We start from the raw sequence: 23,159 nt of genomic DNA, 5'->3' as shown, positions 1-23,159 counted from the left end.
ATGAAGATCCAGTCAAGATTATTCTTTGAGTGTGGTTGATAAATCTTCTTCTGTATCTTTTTAAATATATAGGCTTTTTCATTTTTTCTGCGATTTATTTGTTCACGAATTTTTTTCTAATGGACAAATTAAAGAGGATTGCTGATATTTTTGGTTGTCTTCCTTTTATTTTTGTCTCTTGACATAAGAGGATTGAACAGGATTATTATACAGATGGTAGTGTCATCTTCTATCAGTAAGCGTCTAGTGTTTGTTTATTTGTTAGCCATTAATACCAACTCATAATATTCTATCATTCTTTATTATCATAAAAGAAAAAATTTCCCTTTTATGTGCTTACCCAGCATTTCAGTTTACGTGGGAAAAGAATGGTAAATACTTTTTGTTTCCCACCCCGTACCTTTTTTGGTTCTTCACCAGTTATACAAAATAGTGAAGTGGTTCAGCTCCCTTCAAAGATGCCAAATACATTTTTTTTTTATAAAGATTTACTTATTTACTTGAAAGTGAGAGTTACACAGAGAGAGGAGAGGCAGAGAGATAGAGGTCTTCCATCTGCTGGTTCACTCCTCAAATGGCCACAACGGCTGGAGCTGCGCCGATTTGAAGCCAGGGACCAGAAGCTTGTTTCAGGTCTCCCACACCAGTGGAGGGGCACAAGGATTTGGGCCATCTTCTACTGCTTCCCCAAGCCATAGCAGAAAGCTGGATCAGAAGTGGAGCAGCCGGGACTGTCACCGGCGCCCATTTGACATGCCGGCACTGCAGGCGGCGGCTTTATCCGCTACGCCACAGTGCTAGCCCCGGCCAAATACTTTTTTTTAAAGTATGAATTCACTTGTATTTGGTACCTCAAATGATCCCATCCTTCATATTCTGTGGTAGTAGCTGATGGCTTCCTTGAGTATAAGATACTCTAGTTTGTCTTGTAATCTGTACTGCAGATCTGGAAGGAGGTATTTTTCCAAGAAGCTTTGGTTCCTTTAGTGGGAAAACCCAGTATAGGATCTGGGCTGTTCATTACTACTTTGTTGGTCGTTATTTCTAGGTCTCGGATTAATTTTGATAGTACTTTTAAAAAGACATTACCATAGTTTCATTGGTTAATCATCATGATGTTCCTTTGATTATCAGCATTTTCCTACATATTTTACAAATGTGGAAGAGGTTCAATGACATGCCCAAGAATATGCAGCACTTTTGTTGCAGATCTATCATATCGGGAGTTGGTGAGTTCCACTCCTATTGTTTGTCCATTGAGCCATCCTGCTTTTACTAGAAAAAAATAGACAATTCATTGCTTTCTTGGAAAGCAAATAACAATTCTCAGATATTAGACATTTATATTAAAATTTTTTAATGTGTGGGTTGTGTATTTAACTTACACATTCTCTTGTGAATATATTAAATCGTGAACTGAAATATAGAATAAGTATTTTTTAATTGTCATCTCAGTTTTTGGGTTTAGTTTTCATTCAACCTATCGTATGTATCTTTTTGTATTCAGCATAATTTTAAAATCTGTTATTATTATTATTATCACTGAAAGTCAAAATAACCACATCACAAGTATATATATGCATTTTAGTGCATTGGGTAAAAACTGAATTAAGCAGTTGGGCCCTTTTTTCCCCCCTTAACCTCACATTAATTGAAAATTTCTTTTATTATCTATTTTTTCCTCATAAATAACATCTTGATCAATACAGTCTTTAGTTCTAGTATAGCTTGCCTCCTTCCACCCCTTTTAGTTTTAGTTGTAGGTAATTAGTTGTATCTTTGATCTTAACTGCCATGTTTATTTAATATAAAGTTCTTATTATACACAAGTTGTTGTGCTAGAGCTATAGGACACAAAGCAGAAAAGGTCCCTTCCAAATATCTTAAGGACTTTGGGTTTTATAGCTATGTAGATAAATAAACTACTTTACAACAGGGTTCCTATAAGTAAATAAACTTGGGGACTATTTTGAAGGCGGCACTTTTTTAATATATGTAATATCTAATCTTGATTTCTTTCCTCTCCTTCCCTGCACCCCTGCTTTTTAAAGATGATGGAAAGGAGGAACCACCAACCACATTACTTTGGGTCCAGTACTACTTGGCGCAGCATTATGACAAAATTGGTCAGCCATCTATTGCCTTGGAGTACATAAATACTGCTATTGAAAGTACACCTACATTGATAGAACTCTTTCTTGTGAAAGCTAAAATATATAAGGTAAAAATATCTTCTCCCTTTTACTTATAAGTAAATGAGACGTGACATATATAGTTATTCATATGTGTATTCTATGTATTCAGACATATCCTGGGTTATTCTTTTGGGTTTGGAGACTAATTAAATTTTACGTGAAGTATATGTTCCTATGAATATTTGTGTACAATCACATTTCATTATATGATAACATTAATGAAGTGAACCGAAAGATGCTATTATGAATTCTACATATTATTTTTTTAGGATTTATTTATTTATTTGAAAGAGTTACACAGAGAGAGAGAGAGGTCTTCCATCCGCTGGTTCACTCCCCAACTGGCCGCAGTGGCCGGAGCCACGCCAATCTGAAGCCAGGAGCTTCTTCCAGGTCTCCCGCATGGGTACAGGGGTCCAAGGACTTGGGCCATCTTCCTCTGCTTTCCTGGGCCATAGCAAGAGAGCTGGATTGGAAGTGGAGCAGCCAGGTTTCGAGCTGGCGCCCATATGGGATGCCGGCGCTTCAGGCCAGAGTGTTAGCCTACTGCACCATAGCGCCAGCCCCATACTTATTATTTCTTCTGACTCTTCAACTCCTTGTCTGTGCTTGAGAATCTCCAGCCATGTATTCTAGCATCATCTTATATTATTGCAAAATACAATTTATTATGTAAAATACTTTTTAAAGCCTGGTTGTGCTCATCAGTTTTGTGACTGTCAAAATGTGCTAGGTGAATTAGAACGAAGATCATTGTGGAATATCCAGAAAATGGTCCTAATCAGTGATGTCTCCATGGTTTCTTTGGAGTAAAAATTTGCCATCCAGTTAGCCTTTTTGTGGCTTTTCCATTGAATTATGTTGTTCGGACTTAAAGACTTCCATTCTTTTTCTGTGATTTAATCATTGTTAGGTGGTTATGTGCAGGTATTGTAGGCAATGGAGATATAATGAGTAGACAAAACAATTAAACCAGGTCATTGTTTTTAGACCCACTTACATTTTAGATATCTACAATGGTATCAAAACTTTTATTCTGTAGGAAAGCATACTTTTGCATTTTTAAGAGTTGGAATTTGTTTATTATCAACAGGTAACAAATTACCTGCACAGTATAATGAGCATACTTAAAGATTCATTTTGTGTTTGTGCCTTTTAAGCATGCTGGAAATATTAAAGAAGCTGCGAGATGGATGGATGAGGCCCAGGCGTTGGACACAGCAGACAGATTTATCAATTCCAAGTGTGCAAAATACATGCTGAAAGCCAACTTGATTAAGGAAGCTGAAGAAATGTGCTCAAAGTTTACAAGGGTTTGTATAACTAGGTCCCCCCACCCCCCAAAGACTGATAGATTGATTTGAAAGAGTTAGAGCCAGAGAGTGATCTTCTACCTGCTGGTTTACTCCACAGATGGCTGCAGTGGCTGGAGCTGGGCCAGACTGAAGGCAGGAGCACAGAGCTTCCTCTGGGTTTCCCACATGGGTGGCAGAGGCTCAAGCACATGGCACTTTTTTTGTTGTTGTTGATTTTATCAGGCCATTAGCATGGAGTTTGATTGGAAGTGTTGTGCTGGTGCCAGCCCAACAATTAGTGGTTTTTTTTTTTTTTTTTTTTTGACAGGCAGAGTGGACAGTGAGAGAGAGAGACAGAGAGAAAGGTCTTCCTTTTGCCGTTGGTTCACCCTCCAATGGCCGCCGCGGCCGGCGCGCTGCGGCCAGCGCACCGCACTGATCCGATGGCAGGAGCCAGGAGCCAGGTGCTTTTCCTGGTCTCCCATGGGATGCAGGGCCCAAGCACTTGGGCCATCCTCCACTGCACTCCCGGGCCACAGCAGAGAGCTGGCCTGGAAGAGGGGCAACCGGGACAGAATCCGGTGCCCCAACCGGGACTAGAACCCGGTGTGCCGGCGCCGCTAGGCGGAGGATTAGCCTAGTGAGCCGCGGCGCCGGCCAACAATTAGTGTTTTTATGAATGAACAGAATATGAGCCAGTTCATACTGTATACCTTGTTTTCAGTATAAGAATAGCTAAGACTTTAATTAAATCACCATATCAGAGAAAAGCTGAAGTCAATGTTAGTATAAAAACTTTTCTTTTTAAAAATGATTAATTAATTTGAAAGGCAGGGTTGTGGGGGGACGGCGAGAAATCGATCTTCTGTTCACTGGTTAATTCTTAAATGTTCACAGTGGTCAGGGCTGGGAGAGGCCAAAGCCTGGAGGCAGGAGCTTCATCCAGGTCTCCCTTGAGGGTGGCAGGGGCCCAAGCACTTGGCTATCTTCTGATGCTTTCCCAGGCACATTAATTAGCAGGGAGCTGGATTGGTAGTGGTGCTGTTGGGACACTAGCTGGACCCTCATAAGGGATGCCCACATCACAGGTGGAAGCTTAATCCACTATGCCACAATGCTGGCCCCATCATAAAACATTTTATTTTTAGGTGGTTATATAGTGGATATTTAAATCTGTGGTGTTGTATGTTGAGAAGAAAATTTTTTCCCAGAAACCTTACATTTAAGGAATACAAACTTCATGCATTTCATAAATACAACTTTAGGAATATAGTGATTCTTCCCACCAAATCTGCCCTCCCACCCACATTCCCACCCTTCTTCCTCACTCTCCTATTCCATTCTTATTTTTTCCTAAGATCTACTTTGATTAACTTCATACACATACGATTAACTCTATACTAGTAGAGAGTTCAACAAATAATATGAAAAAAAAAAAAAAAGAAAAAAACCTGTTCTTGAATAGTCGAGACAAGGAATATTCAGTCATTGCATCTCAAAGTGTCAATTTCACTTCTATAGATTACCTTTTAGGTACTCTATTAGTTATCACAGATCAGGGAGAATATGTGGTATTTATCCTTTTGGGACTGGCTTATTTCACGAATAAGTATAATGTTTTCCAGTTCCATCCATTTTGTTGCAAATGACAGGATTTCTCTTTTTTTTTAACTGCTCTGCAGTACTCTATGGTGTACATATCCAATAATTTCTTTATCCAGTCTTCAGCTGATGGATATTTGGGTTGACTCCATATCTTAGCTGTTGTGATTTGAGCTGCAGAGATGAAATTTTAGGAGTTAAGAAATCGAATATTCGAGTACCTTCTGTATACAAGTATTCTTCATTTTATATTAATCCCTAACCCCGGTTAAATAGACCGTTTGTTAATCATTTGCAAAATAACATGTTAGTGGTTAGAAAGATAATTTCAACTTCTTTCACATATTAACTATTGACTCTTAATAATTTTAAAAATTTTAAAAATTATTTTGAAAGATTAAAATCAACTGACCATCTTTTCCTTCTTAAATCTTGTGCTCAAATGATGTATTTGGTGAGAAATGGTCTTGAATAAAAGTGATTTTTTTTTGTAGGAAGGAACTTCAGCTGTAGAGAATTTGAATGAAATGCAGTGTATGTGGTTCCAGACAGAATGTGCCCAGGCTTATAAAGCAATGAATAAATTTGGTGACGCACTTAAGAAATGTCATGAGATTGAGAGAGTAAGTACCTTATACGTATGAGTTTCTCATTTTACTTCATTATAAGATGAAGATTTGTGGCAAATCCTATATTTTTCTATTCTCTTTATATTTCAGAATATGTAATTTTAACATCAACATTCACTTTTCAATTCTTATAATGGAAATATTGTAAATCATATTTTCAGCCAACTTATCTGTTGGCTAATCTTATTGTTTATGGGAAGTTTCTATCTTGGGATTTTTTTCTTAAAATTGATATTTGAACCTTTCAAATTGCTTCTGCTTCTCCACTGGAAAATGAAAGCTCATTAAGTGATCTTAGAACTGATGTTTTGGGATTGTTGGTGATACTATGCACCCTGTTAATATATATATATATTTTTTATTTATTTATTTTTTATTTTTTTATTTTTTTGACAGGCAGAGTGGACAGTGAGAGAGAGAGACAGAGAGAAAGGTCTTCCTTTTTTGCCGTTGGTTCACCCTCCAATGGCCGCCGCGGCTGGCGAGCTGCGGCCGGGGCGCCGCGCTGATCCGATGGCAGGAGCCAGGATCCAGGTGCTTTTCCTGGTCTCCCATGGGGTGCAGGGCCCAAGCACCTGGGCCATCCTCCACTGCACTCCCTGGCCACAGCAGAGAGCTGGCCTGGAAGAGGGACAACCGGGACAGAATCCGGCGCCCCGACAGGGACTAGAACCCGGTGTGCCGGCGCCGCTAGGCGGAGGATTAGCCTGTTGAGCCACGGCGCCGGCCCACCCTGTTAATATATAAGCTTTGAAGCTTTTTTACAATGTTTCTAAAGTTTGTCTAATACTAGTCAGTGTTTCTTAGTCCTCATCACTTGATTAATTTTGCTAGTAGTTGGCATTCCTGTGTTATATATTTTTTTTCACATAGTTTATATTTTACTTTTGTTATATTTCAATTATAAAACATCAGAACAGAGCTGAAATGTGGAAGTTGCTGGTCGCTTAACTTGTTGATTTCTTTTTCCCAAATATCATCATTATATTACAAAGTTAAAATTTGGATTCTTAAAAAGTTCCAAATACTCCATATTATAATCCTTTGCAAGCTGTTCTTAACAAAAAAAGCTTGTTGTTTGTTTAACATGCGAAGCTACTGTAATATACCATTTTGTATACTAATGAGTTATATTTGTTTTTTCATTATAACTTAAGTGTGATTCAATGGATTGAAGCATTGTTCTTCTCTTTTATTCAATAAATAATTCAGTGCCTGCCACTTGTCATATCTTGTGTTAGGTAGTGGCCAACTATTTGCTTATATGCAAAGTGTTTCTATTAAATAATTGTAATTAAAATTTAAGAAATTTACTAACCTTTTTATGCCACAGAAACATGTAATCCCAAGGGCTTTGATTTTTATATTTTTCTTCAGCATTGGTATACTTCAGTATAATAATAAAAAGATAATTTTGTTAGCATTTTATAGAAATCACTGACGACCAGTTTGACTTTCATACATACTGTATGAGGAAGATTACCCTTAGATCATATGTGGACTTATTAAAACTAGAAGATGTACTTCGACAGCATCCATTTTACTTCAAGGCAGCAAGAATTGCTATAGAAATCTATTTGAAGCTTCATGACAACCCTCTTACAGATGAGAATAAGGAACATGAAGCTGATACAGGTATAATATTCAAAGATTTCTTACTATTTGCTTTGATGTGTGCTTATGTATTTATTTACAGTAGAGAAATATACAGTGCATAAACGTTGTCTGTAGTCACCCTATTGTATAATAGAACCCCAGAACTTCCTACTACTACCTAACTATAGTACCCATTAATCATTCTCCCCATTCCTTCCCTCCCCAGCCTAAGGTAATCACCATTACAATTTTAGTTTCTTTGGACCCCACATATGAATGAGATCATGCAGTACTTGTCTTTCTGTGCTTGGCTTATTTCACTTAATGTAATGACCTCCAATTTCTTTCTTTTTTTTTTTTTTTTAAGATTTATTCATTTTATTTGAAAGTCAGAAGTGGAGGGAGGATGGAGAAAGAGAAAGAGGGAGCGAGATCTTCCATCTACTGGTTTACTCCCCAAGTGGCTGCTATGGCCAAGGCTGAGCCAGGCCAAAGCCAGGATCCAAGAGCTTCATCTGAGTCTCCCAAAGGGCCCAAGAACGTGGGCCACCTTCTACTGCTTTTCCTGGGTTATTAGCAAGGAGCTGGACTGGAAATGGATTAGCTAGGACATAAACCTGTGCCCACATGGAACGCTGGTGTCGCAGGCAGTAGCTTTTCCCAGTAGACCACAATGTCATCCCCTAAAAAATATTTATTTCTTTCAGGGCTGCAAGAGACAACTATACATGGAAAGTTCCTATCTGCATGTTCACTCCCCAAATGCCTGTAATGGCTGGGTAGCCAAGGCCCGAAGTTGAGAACTAAGTACAGGTCTCCCACATTGGTGGCAGAAATCCAATCACTTAAGCCATCATTGTTGCTTTCTAGTTCTGCATTATAGAAAGTAGAAATAAGGAGCCAGAACTGATTGTTAAACCCAGACAGTCTAATATGGAATATGGGATTCCTAACTGGCTGCAGGTTAGCCATCAAGCCAAATGCCCATCTCTGATTTTAAGTTTTACTTTTTTAAAATTTATTTTAAAAATTTGAAAGGCAGAGTTACACAGAGAGAGGTAGGGGAGAGAAACAAGAGATCTTCCATCTGCTGATTTGCTCCTCAAATGGCCACAACAGCCATGGCTGGGCCAGGCTGAATCCAGGAGCCAGGAGCTTCCTCTGGATCTCTCACATGGGTGCAAGGATCCAAGCACTTGGGACATCTTCCACTGCTTTCCCAGGTGCATTAGCAGGGAGCTGGCCAGAAATGGAGCAACTGGGACTTGAAGTGGTGTCCATGTGGGAGCCAGTATTACAGGCGGTTGCTTTACCTGCTATGCCACAGTGCCGGCCTCACCCCATTTTGAATTTTTGATGTCCCATTTTACCTCTCTGTATTCTTTTTCTCTTAACTAGCTGTTACTATTTTTACTTATTTTTTAAGATTCATTTAGTTGAAAGGCAGAGACACAGATAGAAAGGTAGAGAGACTCTTCCATCCACTGGCTCACTCCCCAAATGTCTGGGGCTGGGCCAGGTTGAAGCCAGGAGCTTCTTCCGGGTCTCCCACATGAGTACAGGGGCCCAAGCACTTGGGCTATCTTCCACTGCCTTCCCAGGCCATTAGCAGGGAGCTAGATTGAAAGCAGTACAGCTGGGAATTGAACCAGCTCTCCAGCATGTTCTATCAAGACACAGATCTCCAAGCTGATACTAGATTAAGTCTAGAGACTTCACTGGCACTTACCTAGAGATGATCATATTTAGGATCTGCCCAGTGCTGGTGTTTTACTAGTCCTGTACTGAGTGCCCAGGCGTAGTCTTGTGGTTTCTTGCTCACTGACCAAGGTTGAAGGAGAGGAAATAAATGCAATCCCTTCATTGCCCAGATGGCACTAGGTTGGGTCACAACTGAGTCTTAAAACCATTGGGCCCTGTGAAGTCTTGGGAGTTCTCTCCTGGCCTACTTAAGGCTGATGATGATACACATTGAAATGAATTTATCCCTCTGGAGAGCAGATCTCTACCTGATGCTGGGGCAAGTCTCAAAGCGCTTTTATTATTTATTTATTCTTAAAGATTTGTTTTATTTATTTGAAAGAATTAGAGAGAGAGATGTCTTCCATCTGCTCATTTACTCCCTGAATGGCAGCAATGGCCTGAGCTGAGCTAATACAAAGTCAGGAGCCAGGAGCTGCTTCTGGGTCTCCCACATGGGTGCAGGGGCCCAAACACTTGGGCCATCCTCTGCTGCTTTCCCAGGTACATTAGCAGGGAGCTAGATGGGAAGTAGAGTAGCCAGGACTCAAACCAGTGTCCATATGGGATGCCGGCGCTGCAGGCCAGGGCTTTAAGCTGCTGTGCCACAGTGCCAGCCCCTGGAAGCGCTTTTGGAGAACACTGGCCTAGAAGGAAAGGCCTTTGAGCTTTATTAGGTACTGCGTCTCTGGGTAAGTGTCTGATGCTAAAGCAAGGTTCTAAGTTCCCTCTTCTGCTCTGCTTTACTGTAGAAGGAGTCTTTTGCTCTCTGCTGATATCTTCAGAGTTGAGGGAGGGGTAGCAGAGGCTGGCTGGCAATGGCAGGTCCATCTACTATGTCTGATGGTATGGCTCTGGGGGCAGGGGCTTTGGTTCCTCTCCAGCTCTAAATTTTATCTTGGTGGGGCTGGTATTGGCATTCAAGTCTAAGGACTGGACTTTGTTCCCTCTTTCTCCGAAATGGAAGTTCTCTCTCTCCATGCTAAGGTATTTCAAGCTTGGGGAGGGGTAAGGTAGGGAGCTCCTTCCTGTTTTATGCACTGCAAGTTTTTTTCTTTCCTTTTTTTTTTTTTTTAAGATTTATTTATTTATTTGAAAGGCAGAGGTACACAGAGAAGGGAGAGGCAGAGAGAGAAAGGTCTTCCATCCGTTGGTTCACTCCCCAGTTGGCTGCAGTGTCTGGAGCTAGGCCGATCTGAAGCTAGGAGCCTAGGAGCTTCTTCGGGTCTCCCACGTGGGTGCAGGGGCCCAAGGACTTGGGCCATCTTCTACTGCTTTCCCAGGCCACAGCAGAGAGCTTGATTGGATTGGAGCAGCTGGGATTTGAAGCAGCACCCATATGGAATGCTGGCACTGCAGGTGGCAGCTTTACCCGCTAAGCCACAGCACCGGCTCCTGCAGGCTTTTTTTTTTATTACCATACTAAAACCAGGCACTGTGGTTTCTCACCTGGCTTCTGTAACTGTTGTGAAGATGACTTTGTGCTTCATGTGTTCATAGCTGTTTAAATTGGTATCTTTCTTGGGGGAGATAGTCACTGGAGCATTATTCAGCTGCTTTGTTGCTACAATTCTTGTTTGTATTTTTTTTGGTTTTGAGTAATGCACATTTTTCCTGATCTCTTTATTGATTTCCCTGTGGGAGGAAGTTATACATTAGTTAAAAAATGTTTATTTTATGAATTTCTCTAAGCAATAGGAATTGTTTATGTGTATACTTTCCATATAACTTAAATAAGAATTTAATTGGTTCCTGGTCATCAGTATTTAAAAAGATTGAACTAAATAAGTTGTGGAATTCATGACTACTTTGTATAAATTGCTATCTGCACACCTTGTTGCAAGTCTTCATTAGTGATGGCTGTTAGTATAGCTAGTTATTCCTTTTTAAATATTAATTCATAATTTAACTTACTAAAAATGAAAGCTAGCTTGGAATTCACCTAGGAAAATTGTCCAGTGACTTGTCTTTCTTTATTTAAAAATAGATTATGCATGTATTTATTTATTTGAAAGGTGTAGTGGCAGAGAGACAGAGGGAGAAACACTCTTTCATCCCCTGGTACGTTCCCTATATGGCTGCAGTGGCCTAGACTGGGCCAAGCCAAAGCAAGGAGCCTGGGACTCTATCTCGGTCTCCCTTGTATGGCCTCCCAGAGGCCCATATAGGTATCAGGGACTTTTTTTTTTTTTTTTTTTTTAAGATTTATTTGAAAGTCGGAGTTACACAGAGAGAAGAGAGGCAGAGAAGAGAGGCATCCTATCTGATGGTTCACTCCCCAATTGGCCGCAACGACTGGAGCTGCACCGATCTGAAGCCAGGAGCCAAGAGCTTCTTCCAGGACTCCCACGTGGGTGTAGGGGCCCAAGGACTCAGGCCATCTTCTACTGCTTTCCCAGGCCATAGCAGAGAGCTGGATCGGAAGGGGAGCAGCCGGGACTAGAACTGGTGGAAGGGGCTGTCTTCTGCTTTCCCAAGCATATTAGCGATGAGTTGGATTGAAAGCAGAGCAGCTGGTAGTTGAACCAGCTCTCCTATATGGTGTGCTGGTGTTGTAGGGGACTATTTAACCTCCTGCACCACAGCACTGGCCCTGGTGACTTATCTTTATCCATTTCTATGTGTGATTTTTATTTAGCATATCAGTATAGAGACAAATCTTCAGTTATTTAGGAAGGAATCTCAGAATAAAATTGAATGTCTCAATATCTTGTGACTGATTTATGACAACTCTCCTATGATGAATTGACAAGTCCTTTTAAGAGGCAGATAATACAGAATAGGGCCACAAAGTATAGACTGTGGGTCACATCTGTTCTTCAGTCTGTTATAAATAAAATTCTGTTGGAACATAGCTAAGTATATTTATGTTTATATTATATCTGTGGCTAATTAGCTGAGGCCTGTGAATTGCAAAGCTGAAAATACTTACCATCTTGCCCATTCTAGGATGTTTGCTAGTCCTTTAACATAGTTGAAAAAGCTTAGATTTTTAAGTCACCATGAAATATATTTAAATCCTTGCTCTGCCTTTTATTATCATTCAGTTGTCATTTTTTATTTGAAACTACAGTTTTTTCATATAGTTATTTCTCAGTATTCCTCCTCAGATACAGATGCTCAAGCCCTTTATATAAAATGGCATAGAGTAATGCATGACCCTAGGAGGAAGCAGTGATGGCTCAAGTAGTTGGGTTCCTGCCTGGATCTGTTTCTGGCTCCTGGCTCTAATCTCAGCTATTGCATGCATTTGGAGTGTGAACCAGTGGATGCATGCTTTTGCTTTGCCTCTGTCTCCGTCTTTGCCTCTCAAATAAAAAAATAAAATTTAAAATGTCATTGTTTGCACATAACCTATGCACATCCTCCCATATACTTTAAATTGTGTCTAGATTATTTATAATGCCTATTATAAATGCTAAGCAATTATATGTTACATGTATTGCTTAGGAAATAAGGACAAAAAAAGGTCTATGTGTTCAATATCAGTGCATTCCCTCTGTCACCCCAAATGTTTTTGGCCTTTAGTTGGTTGAATCCAAGGATATAGAACTTGGGGATACAGTGGGGTGACTATGTAAAATGCTTTTACACTAATCCATGAGGTTATTGAGAACATTAATATATTTAACATGTAGCAAGAATGCAAGGAGTAGCAATTATTTTACATGTCATTGAAAGATTAACATTCACTCATTAGTCCTTGTTTAAAATTTCATTTTTCTCATTTTGATAGAAAAAGAGAAATGGGTTTGCATTTTGTTTTGGCTATTGTATTATTTGTTGCTGCATACTAAATTATCTGAAAATTTAGAACTTAAAACAACCATTTCTGTGGATCAGGAATTGGGATAAATGTAAAGGTAGACTGGCTCAGAATCTCTTGAAGTTGAGCATAAGATTTTGGCTGGGACTGCAGTTACCTGAAGGCTTAGACTGGAATAGCCATTTGTTCATGCACATGGCCTTTGGCAGGAAGCTCTAGGTCTTAATCTCTCCATAGGATTTCTAAAGTCCCTCAGGCTGTGATAGCTAGCCATGAGAACGAGCAGTGAAGAAGCTTTCTGGTGGTCCATTCTCGTGATCACTAGACTTTTCTCTTGACTTCTACTAACTTTACATGGTATCTGGTCAGAGGGGAGTTGCCAAGTAGGGGAAGAGAACTGAAGAATTTATGAACACGTCTTTTACCATAATGATTTGCATTCTGTACAAATTTATTGTCCTTTCTGAGGCCTTTAGGAGCCTTATCCGTTACAGCATTGACTTAGGATCTATAGTGTTTTCATATGAATATATCAAGCATAGGTGCTTATGTATCAAGCATAGGTGCTATACTCCTTGAGTATAGCTTGCTTTCCCTCTTTTGAAGTATAGCTTTTCAAACAGTTCTTGATAATAAAATCCTATGAACTTAAAGAGACAAGTTATATACCCATGATAAAATTATGGGACAAGCATAGGGTGATAGCTATATATACAGTCTCAGGAGGTACACAGATGTTAATGGTTCATGTCAATTTTCAAGTACAGTGGGATACAGGTTAATAATTCTTAGATTAGGACCCATATAAGTAATTTTATGACTCTCTGTCCTGCCCTCTGTGTTCTTGGTTCTACTTTTGAATCATTCCTTTTTTTTGAAATTCAGTATATTTGTTTTCAACTACGTAATATTTAATCTGCTTCCTACCAGTAAAATTTTGAATGTCTAAAGGCTTCTTTTTCATTTTGTAATGTCTCTGTTACTTTTAATCCAATTCTTTCATAGAATTCTCTTTTTAAAAAAATCATAAGTTTTTTGTGACTCATTCTATATTGGATTCTGCATGCACCTTGACCTTCTGCTGGTAGGAGAATACCCTTAAGTTTTTCCCATCTTTGGATTGATTGATTGACTGAAGGAGTAATAGAGGGGGAAGGAACAAATGATTTATTGAAGATTTATTGAAACTGGCTCTGTGGTGTAGAAGATTGAGCCTCTGCCTGCAGTGCCAGCATCTTATATGGGCATAGGTTCAAGTCCTGGCTGCTCCACTTCTGATCCAGATCCCTGCTAATGCTCCTGGAAAAGCAGCGGAAGATGGCCCAAGTATTTGGGCCCCTGCACCCATGTGGGAGACCTAGAAGAACCTCTGGCTTCCCCCGGCCCAGACCCAGCCATTTGGGGAGTGAGCCAGAGGACAGAAGATCTCTTTCTCTCCCCCTCCCTCTCCCTTTCCCTCTCCCCCTCCCCCTCTTCCTCCTCCCCTCCCCCTCCCTCTCCCCTTCCCTCCCTCCCTCTTCACCCCCTCCTCCCTCCCCTTTTGAATAAGAGTTACAGAATGAAAGAGATCTTCCTACATGGTCACAATAGCCAATACTGGGCCAGGCCAATTCCAGGAGCTTGTTCTGGGTCTCCCAAATGGGTGGCAGGGGTCCAAGCACCTGGGCTATTATCTGCTGCTTTCCCAGAGTATTAGCAGAGACCTGGATTTGAAGTGAAGCAGATGGCCCATGAACCAACACCCAGTACAGGATGCCATTATGACAGACAGCCTCACGACTAGGCCACAGTGCTAGCCTCATGTGTGATGTCTTCTGTTTACTAGTTCCCTCCTTAAATGCCTGCAACAACCAGGGCTTGGTGAGGCCAAAGCTAGAAGCCTGGAATTCTATCTGGGTCTTCTACTTGGATGATAGGGGTGCCAAGCACTCTCCATCATCTGCTTCACCCCTGGATGCATTGGCCAGGAGCTGGATTGCAAGTGGAGTAGTCTGGATTTGAAACTGTGCTCCAGTGTGGAATGTTAAAATCCTAAGCAGGAGCTTAACCTGCTAGACCGCAGTGTTCATCTCCACTCTTAAGTCTTAATAGCTTTATTGATTGAGAAGATCTGTGAGTCACATTTTTTAGAGATTGTTTCTTCAGACTGATTGATTCTCTGAGGCACCATCTTTCTGAGTTTTGAGTCCTTTGCTTTCCCTCATGACACATTTGCTGACAATATATTAGACTTGATCTTTTGTTCAGCAGTCATTTCTGGAAAGATGAGTTTTAACACTGGCTAAAATTTCTATTATGGCTGTAACATATTTTCACTTGACTTAAAGCTTCACCTGTAATCTACTCAAAGTCAGACACAAACTCTTCAGGCTTTTCAGTGGGCATTGTGGTACAGTGGTAAAGACGCCACTTGGAAGGCCCATATCCCATAAAGGAGTGCCTGGTTTAGAGTCCAACTCTGCTTTTACCTAGCCTCCTGCTGGGAGAGGCAGTAGGGGTTGGCTCAAGAAATTGGTCCTTGACATGTATATTGGTAATGGAGTGTCAGGCTTGTGACTTCGGCTTGGCCCAGGTCTGGTTGTTACAGGCATTTGTAATAAATAAGCCTTTCAAATAAATTATTAATTTTAAAAATTAAGGTAAAGCATATAAAGCATTTTCAGGTTTCACTAATGTATTGCTCAAAGTCTGTCCACCTTTTGCCACTCTGGGTTCTCAAGGCAGTCCTACATTTTGTGTTTTTGTTATAATGGCATTGTACTTCCAGGTACTAAAATCTCCATTGGTTATCTATTGATGGAAAACAAATTATTCAAAAATACAGCAGCTTTAAATAACAAACAATTACTATATTAAAGTTATATGACTTAGGTATGTGGTTCTAAGACTGTTTCTCAGGAGGTTGAAGTCAAAATGTCCGCCAGGGCATCTGAAGGACTAACTTGGATTGGAGGGTATACTTCCAGGATGGCTCACTCTGGTGACCAGGAGCTTCAGTTCTTAGCCACATGTCTTTGCATTTAGTTGGGTTTTCTTATGATGTGGCAGCTGGCTTCCTCTAAATGATTCAGATAAGCCAGTAAGTATATAGCTCATATTTAAATGGATGGAAAATGATGTCTGCTTTTTTAAATTTTTTAAAAACTCGAGAGCAAGAGCACATATATGCTCTAACCTGCTGATTCACTCCCAGATACCCATAGTTACTGGAGCTGAGCTGGGCTGATGCTAGGAACTGGGAATGCAATCCAAGTCTCCAATGTGGGTGGCAGGAACCCAATTACTTGAGTGATTACCATTGTCTCCCAGTGTCTGCAAAGGCAAGAAGCTGGAGTCAGATGCCAGAGCCAGTATCAAAACCATGTGCTTTGATGCTTGAAGTATAAGCAATGCATATTTTTTATATAATAGCATTTGTTGATGATTTTCAGCCTTTCTTTTGAGGCATTCCACAGTCTGTACCGAGGGTTATTGTTAATTTTCAATATCATATTTTTTAATTTGCCAATAGAGTTACACATTTATTCTGTCAACAAATATTTAAATGTTTTCTGTATCTTTAGACGTGCCATTAGGCCCTGAGAATATGAAGATTATGAGTAAGACAGGGATAATTCCACCAAAGAGCTCACAGTATTAAAAAAAGACAGATATAGAAAGGAAGTAGTGTGACAAACAAAATATATTATGCTTGATGGCAGCACAGAGAAGAGAATGAATAACTGGCCAGATTAGAGGCCATGGGCATCGTACAGAGCCACTGAAAATCAACAACTTGATTATACTTCATTTTGTGTGAATTATAAATTCTGTTAATAGTTGAAGATAGTTTAATATTGCTGGAGGAACTTGTATGCTTTGCCACGGTTGTTACATGTTTACATGCATACCCACTTGGTTTCAGAAAATTTTTTCTAAAATGGTTACATTATCTGCTATCTAGTGGGGGAGCCATTAAAGACTAGATATAGACAGACATGTTTACATGCAGACCTTGCAGTATTTTTATGGGAGCTTGTCAGGGAATATTAAATAATGGAAGGTGATCATTACTACTCTGGGGTAACATGGCTAATAATTTCATTAATTAACACTTATTGCCTGCAGCAAACATGTCTGACAAAGAGCTAAAGAAACTACGTAATAAGCAAAGAAGAGCTCAAAAGAAAGCTCAAATAGAAGAAGAGAAAAAAAATGCAGAAAAAGAAAAGCAACAGAGAAATCAGAAAAAGAAGAAGGATGATGATGATGAGGAAATTGGAGGTCCAAAAGAAGAACTTATCCCTGAGAAACTGGCCAAGGTACTTAGTTATGGTGCTCAGCGCAACGGAGGAGAATTTCATGACTAGCTACTCTCGTTTATATAATGTCTTAGCACCAGTGTGATTGTACACTTTAGAGTCGAATATCATTCTCATTTTTAGTTTTCAGTATATCCTAGTTCAGAGTAATTTAGTGTAGTGTAGTGGAAAAAGTTTTGGCTCTTGAGTCATTCTGATTTGGGTCTAGATATCAGCTCATAAACTCATAATTTCACTGTGTGCCCTGGATGTTTTGTCTATATCCAAATGGTTTTCCCATCCATAAAATGGGAATAAGGAAAGCCTTTATTAGGACTAGAAAAAATACATATACATGTATAGTTGCATACAAGTTCTTTATATCTGATCTAAATTCAGCTTGCTAAACTGACATCTACCTATATCTCACTTACTCAAGATGTTGAGTTTACAGTATTTCTTTATTAGCTTTCCACATTTAAACTTAGTATCTTAAAAATCTCCAAATATTTTCCTCAAGCTAAAATCTGATCTGGTCTGATTGTTTTTTAGCCATTAAGCTGAAACCTCATTTTGATTAATAACAAAATTAGCTCTTGACCTTGATATCTTCCTACTCCAAATGAAAATAATTTCACAATTTATTATGTTAAAGCAATATAATAATAAACACATGGGCTTATTAGACTTTAATTTCAACATGACTAGCATAAAAATTCAAATTCATTTATTTGCTTTACAACTAAGAAAAATTACAATACCAAATGGAATTGGAAAATAACTTTTGGTCTTAAACCAGAGCGGGTGGGCTGTAACTTTACATAGACATAGTAATATTGGTATAAGAAAATAGGAGAATCTAGAATCTCCTAAGGGTATATTGTTTTTGTTTTTGTTTTTTTGTGGACAGTGAGAGAGAGAGACAGAAAGGTCTTCCTTTACCGTTGGTTCACCCTCCAATGGCCGCTGCGGCCGGCGTGCTGCGGCTGGTGCACCGCGCTGATCCGATGGCAGGAGCCAGGTGCTTCTCCTGGTCTCCCATGGGATGCAGGGCCCAAGCACTTGGGCCATCCTCCACTGCACTCCCTGGCCACAGCAGAGAGCTGGCCTGGAAGAGGGGCAACCGGGACAGAATCCGGCGCCCCGACCAGGACTAGAACCCGGTGTGCTGGTGCCGCAAGGCGGAGGATTAGCCTAGTGAGCCACGGTGCCGGCTGTAAGAGTATATTGTTAATACACCCAAATAATTGTACATCAGCTGGCCACAGATTATTCCTTTTTGTTGTTTGCTATTCTAAGAATACACAGGTAAGTAAGGAAGCCCAGAAAGTTGACCTTTTAGGCTTCAAGGAAAATTGCAGTCATTCAGGACCTAAGATCAACTTTAGGGGCCTCCCATCTTTATGCCTGCACTTCCCTTAATGATACCACTTTTACCACCATATCTCTACTCACTTTTCCCTTTATTTGATGACTTTTTTCTTTGTAACTCTTCATGACTTCATGTGGTTATTAAAGAGAGAATCTGTTTGGATTTTTTAGTCACTATCTAAAAAGGACTACCTTTACAGAATAGAATTCTTATAGCAGACCTCCTTATAGACTTTAAAGTTTTTCTTGTGTCCAGGCTGTTGTGGTTGCCTTTGGACTAAATGTCAAGTTGTGGTCTAATTATTTCGAGCCTGTTGCAGAGTCTTGAAACGAAAAATGGTGTCCCTATCTAATAGCTTCCAGATTTATCCATCTTTCTAAAGTGGTGGCAATACTAAATTACACAAAGCCTTTATAACTAGGTTTAACGCTGTAGACATTTTTATTTTTTTTATTTTTTGACAGGCAGAGTGGACAGTGAGAGACAGACAGAGAGAAAGGTCTTCCTTTGCCGTTGGTTCACCCTCCAATGGCCGCTGCGGCCGGCGCACCACACTGATCCGATGGCAGGAGCCAGGTGCTTCTCCTGGTCTCCCATGGGATGCAGGGCCCAAGCACTTGGGCCATCCTCCACTGCACTCCTGGGCCACAGCAGAGAGCTGGCCTGGAAGAGGGGCAACCGGGACAGAATCCGGCACCCTGACCGGGACTAGAACCCGGTGTGCCGGCACCGCAAGGCAGAGGATTAGCCTAGTGAGCCACAGTGCCAGCCAACGCTGTAGACTTTTAAAGCTCCCTATCAAGTCTGGGTCTATGGTCTGTCGTGGGTCCCCCTCCCCCTACGTAATACCAGATTCTCCCATGTAGCAAATGGTAAATTTAGTGTTGCCAGTTCAGAATTTTTTATTTTTATATATATCTCAAAGCATTGTTAAAGTTAGCAATAATTTACTTAAGAAGGAGAAAAGAAAAATGGGAAAGTTTTAGTTAGTAAGTCATTTTAAACTTTCTGTTGCTATGCTGGGGATAGTAACATACTTCTTTATAAATTTTTATTTTATTTTATTTTATTTCCACTTTATTTCAAAGAGAGAGAGATCTTCCATCTGCTGATTCATTCCCCTAATGCCTGCAACAGTCAGGGATGGGCTAGGCTGAAGCCAGGAGCCCTGAACTCCATGTGAGTCTCCCATGTTGGTGGCAAGGACTCGAGTACTTGAATCATCATGTTGTGCCTCCCAGGATGCATTATATAGATGCTAGATCAGAAGTGGAACTGGGACTCGAACTAGGCACTACAATATGGGATGCAGTTGTCCCAAGAAGTGACTTAAGCTGCTCCACCAAATTCCTACTCCTATATAGGGTATCTTAACATGGCAAATCGATTTCAAGTCAGTTTATGAATAAGAGTTGCATATAGGTAGAACTGTCATTGCAAATATCTTAAATTGCTTATCAATCACAGTGCAGTTCCATTCTACATGCATTTAACTTAAATGAATTCAACTCTTCATGATTGAAGTTTGTTGTTTTTTGCTTGAGAGACAAGAATATGAATAATGCTTTATTCTACTCAGAGAACATAGGACCCCATGACAGGTATGCCTGCCATTTGTGTAGTTGATTTCAGTTCTTGTGTACCTCACTTAGTATGACCATCTTGCTAGGATTATTATTTTGGCACTTAAAATTTTCAGGGGTTAGCATTGTGGAGTAGCAGGTAAAGCCAGCATCTGCATCCCATATGGGTACTGGTTTGAATCCTTCTTTATTTCTGATCTGGCTCCCTGCTAATGTGTCTGGGAAAAGCAGCAGAAGATGGCCCAAGTATTTGGGACCCGCCAACAACCATGTGGGAGACCTGGATGAAGTTCCTGGCTTTGGCCTGACCCAGTATTGGCTGTTGCAGCCAACTGGGGAGTGAACCAGCTGATGGAAGAGCTCTCTGTTTCTGTTAACTCTTGACTTTCAAAAAAAGATAAGATTCATGCTCAGAATGCGAACTAGTTACAAATTTATATATCTGCCCATTTCTTTTTTTTAACTTAAAGGATTTTCAAGGCAGTTTTGAATTTTTTCCTCCTTTAAGGCATTGATTGTATAATCTCGTTTCTGTTTACATGTGTTTGTATACGTAACCTTGTTGTGCATCAGTGTGTGTAAATGTAGAATTTGGTTACCTTATGTACATGTTTTTAAATTTATTTTAAATGATTATTTATTTGAAAGGGGGGAGAAAGAGAGAAATAGAGGTAGGTAGACAGATACATATGTCTTCCATCTACTGGTTCGCACTCCCCAGATGGCTGCAATGGCTGGGGCTGGGTCAGACTGAAGCCTTGAGCCTGGAATTCCATTCTGGTCTCCCAGCTTGGATGACGGGAACCCAAGTATCTTGGGCTATCTTCATTCTTTCCACTGCTTTCCCAGGTGAATTATTGGAAGTAGAGCGTACAAGACTTGAACCTTCCCTCCTATGGGATGCCAGCAACACAAACAGAGGCTCAACCTGCTGTGCCACAATGCCAGGCCCTTGTACATATATTTAAACACTTTGATTTGCCCTGACAAAATCTTACCTGTGAAAAACACACAGAAACTGATGTTACATGTGGTAACAACAGACCCAAATCTTTTTATGGGCATATATTCTCATTTATTAGAATTGAAGACATAATTAATTTTTCTGTTTTCCTTCTCCAAGTTCAAGTACTTGTTTTCATTATATAATGATATAAGATGCTTGTATTTACCCACCTTCCATGTATTCCTTGTTGTTTGCATTTTGTATATAATATCCATATCTCTCTTGATAGTCAGTTAGTTGGTCAGTACAGTGGATTCCCTGGGAATATGTAGAAGGATGAAAAACTTAATATAACTGAGTGGTAATTTCAGTTCGTGTTCTCTTCCTTTCCCAGCTAGAAACATTTTTTTCCCTGCCTACTGTGAATTCCAACCTAGTAGAATATAGTAGAATAATGGGAACAAAAAGCAGAATATATACACATTGTGAGAAAGGAATACTTATGAGGACTCCTGTTTTCTCCCTTATCTCTTGGCTCCTGTATCTATTAGTTATTAGTGTGATAGAGCCAGATATTGATTTATGGTTCTGGTTTAGAGAATATAACTTTCTGAATAATACCATCTGACACTGTGGCTAGGAAGCTTGTTTTGCCACAACATCAGCTTCACAAATACAAATTTCTATAGAATTTGTAGTAGAAGGGCTGGTGCTGTGGCACAGTGGATTGAACCACTGCCTGCAGCACTGGTGTCCTATATGGGTGCCCGTTTGTGTCTCGGATGCTCCACTTCCAATCTAGCTTCTTACTAATGCGCCTGGGAAAGCAGCAGAAGATGGCCCAAGGCCTTTAGCCCCTTCAACCACATGTAAAAGACCTGGAAGTAGCTCCTGGCTCCTGGCTCCTGGCTTTGGTCTAGTCCAGCCCTTCTCCAGTTGTTGGGGCCATTTGGGGAGTGAACCAGTAGATGGATGATCTGTCTCTCTCTCTCTCTCTCTGTCTCTCCTATCTCTTTCTGTAACTCTGCCTTTCAAATAAATAAATAAATCTTTAAAAATAGAATTTGTAGTAGAACAAAGCAAGACAGAATGGATGGTGTACGATTTGGGATAACTTGATTGAATTTGTAATTAATGTTGGAAAAAAGTTATATATAGAGTAATACATACTTTGCTTGAATTATAAAGAACATTAATTCACTCCATGATGTTCTCTACGGTTTTGTGCATACACTTCATCTTATTTCCTAGGTGTATTAGCATATCTCTCGTTTGTCTTATTCCCCCCATTGCTATCTGACATGTTTTTCTTAATGTCTTTCCCTGGTTTTATTTTATCTACTTCCTTTTTATGGGATAGTTTCTATTCAAAGCAAATGTAATATTTGTAGTTTAAAAGAGCCTTAGTATTCAGAATCTTCTTTGTTTAGATTATGGGAGCTTAAAATATGACAAGGATTTTTTGGGTAGCTGGTGATTTTTACCAAAAGCGACAAAATACCCAAAAGTATGTTTAATAGAAAAATAAAATCACAATCCCCCACAGTCTTACTTCCATTTGTATAATATTTTTTATTTTTGTTAGGTTGAAACTCCATTGGAAGAAGCTATTAAATTTTTAACACCGTTGAAGAACTTGGTGAAGAACAAGATAGAAACTCATCTTTTTGCCTTTGAGATTTACTTTAGGAAAGGTAGGCAATTAGGGTATAGTGGCCTTGATAAAACTAATGATGGTATTTCTTAGGTATAGTCACCCAACTCTGATAGCGTCATCCCTGTAGAATTTTTTTGGCAAATGTCAGTGCGGCCTCTTCACAGAAATCCCTGCTATGTACAGAATGTTGTGGGTAGGTACAACGATCATGATTACCTATTCTAGGGTATTAGAATCAAGAATATATGTATGTGTATAACAGGGTTAAGGTCACAAATGATGATTACCAGTGTATGGTTTAATTGAAGAACCGATGATTGTGTGAATAAAATTAGTTAATATATAGACATCTTAAAATAATGCTTAGAGTATTGGGCACTAAACATGATAATGCCCAACAGTGCTATAAAAAAAACATTAAACAAATGTTAGCCAATATTAGCTATTGGTATAAATAAAAGATATAATCTTTTGGCTGAATCTTGATTTTATTTCTAG

General features: G+C 39.7%; 1 protein-coding gene and 1 long non-coding RNA gene across 10 annotated transcripts in view; one reads left to right on the top strand and one right to left on the bottom strand.

Moving 5' to 3' along the window:
• The window catches only part of NAA15 (N-alpha-acetyltransferase 15, NatA auxiliary subunit), a 108,172-nt gene that overhangs the window by 74,561 nt on the left and 10,452 nt on the right, over positions 1-23,159 (top strand). For all 3 annotated transcript variants that reach the window (XM_008267430.5, XM_002716872.6, XM_070047547.2), the window contains 6 exons: positions 2,052-2,221; positions 3,356-3,508; positions 5,587-5,715; positions 7,143-7,356; positions 16,931-17,124; positions 22,590-22,698. In XM_008267430.5, the coding sequence (XP_008265652.1) occupies positions 2,052-2,221; positions 3,356-3,508; positions 5,587-5,715; positions 7,143-7,356; positions 16,931-17,124; positions 22,590-22,698 (969 nt within the window). The remainder of the gene's footprint in view (positions 1-2,051; positions 2,222-3,355; positions 3,509-5,586; positions 5,716-7,142; positions 7,357-16,930; positions 17,125-22,589; positions 22,699-23,159) is intronic.
• LOC127483149 (uncharacterized) overlaps positions 4,530-23,159 on the bottom strand; it is a 64,391-nt gene continuing 45,761 nt past the window's right edge. The window contains exons 2-5 of one of the 7 annotated variants that reach the window (XR_016212272.1): positions 21,235-21,322; positions 10,507-10,692; positions 7,040-7,108; positions 5,138-5,266 (exon numbers count right to left, since the gene is read on the bottom strand). This is a non-coding gene — a long non-coding RNA (uncharacterized LOC127483149). Of the gene's footprint in view, positions 5,267-7,039; positions 7,109-9,330; positions 10,693-15,998; positions 16,136-21,234; positions 21,323-23,159 lie in introns of those variants that run through there. The other 6 variants (XR_016212270.1, XR_016212269.1, XR_016212267.1 and 3 more) reach the window with 6 other exon arrangements.

The sequence above is a fragment of the Oryctolagus cuniculus genome, chromosome 8 (genome assembly GCF_051225735.1).
Source record: "Oryctolagus cuniculus isolate XC-2025 breed Fujian yellow rabbit chromosome 8, ASM5122573v1, whole genome shotgun sequence".
Taxonomy (NCBI): domain Eukaryota; kingdom Metazoa; phylum Chordata; class Mammalia; order Lagomorpha; family Leporidae; genus Oryctolagus; species Oryctolagus cuniculus.
Note: the sequence above shows the minus strand (reverse complement) of the source record. Positions and strands in the feature narration are given on the sequence as shown.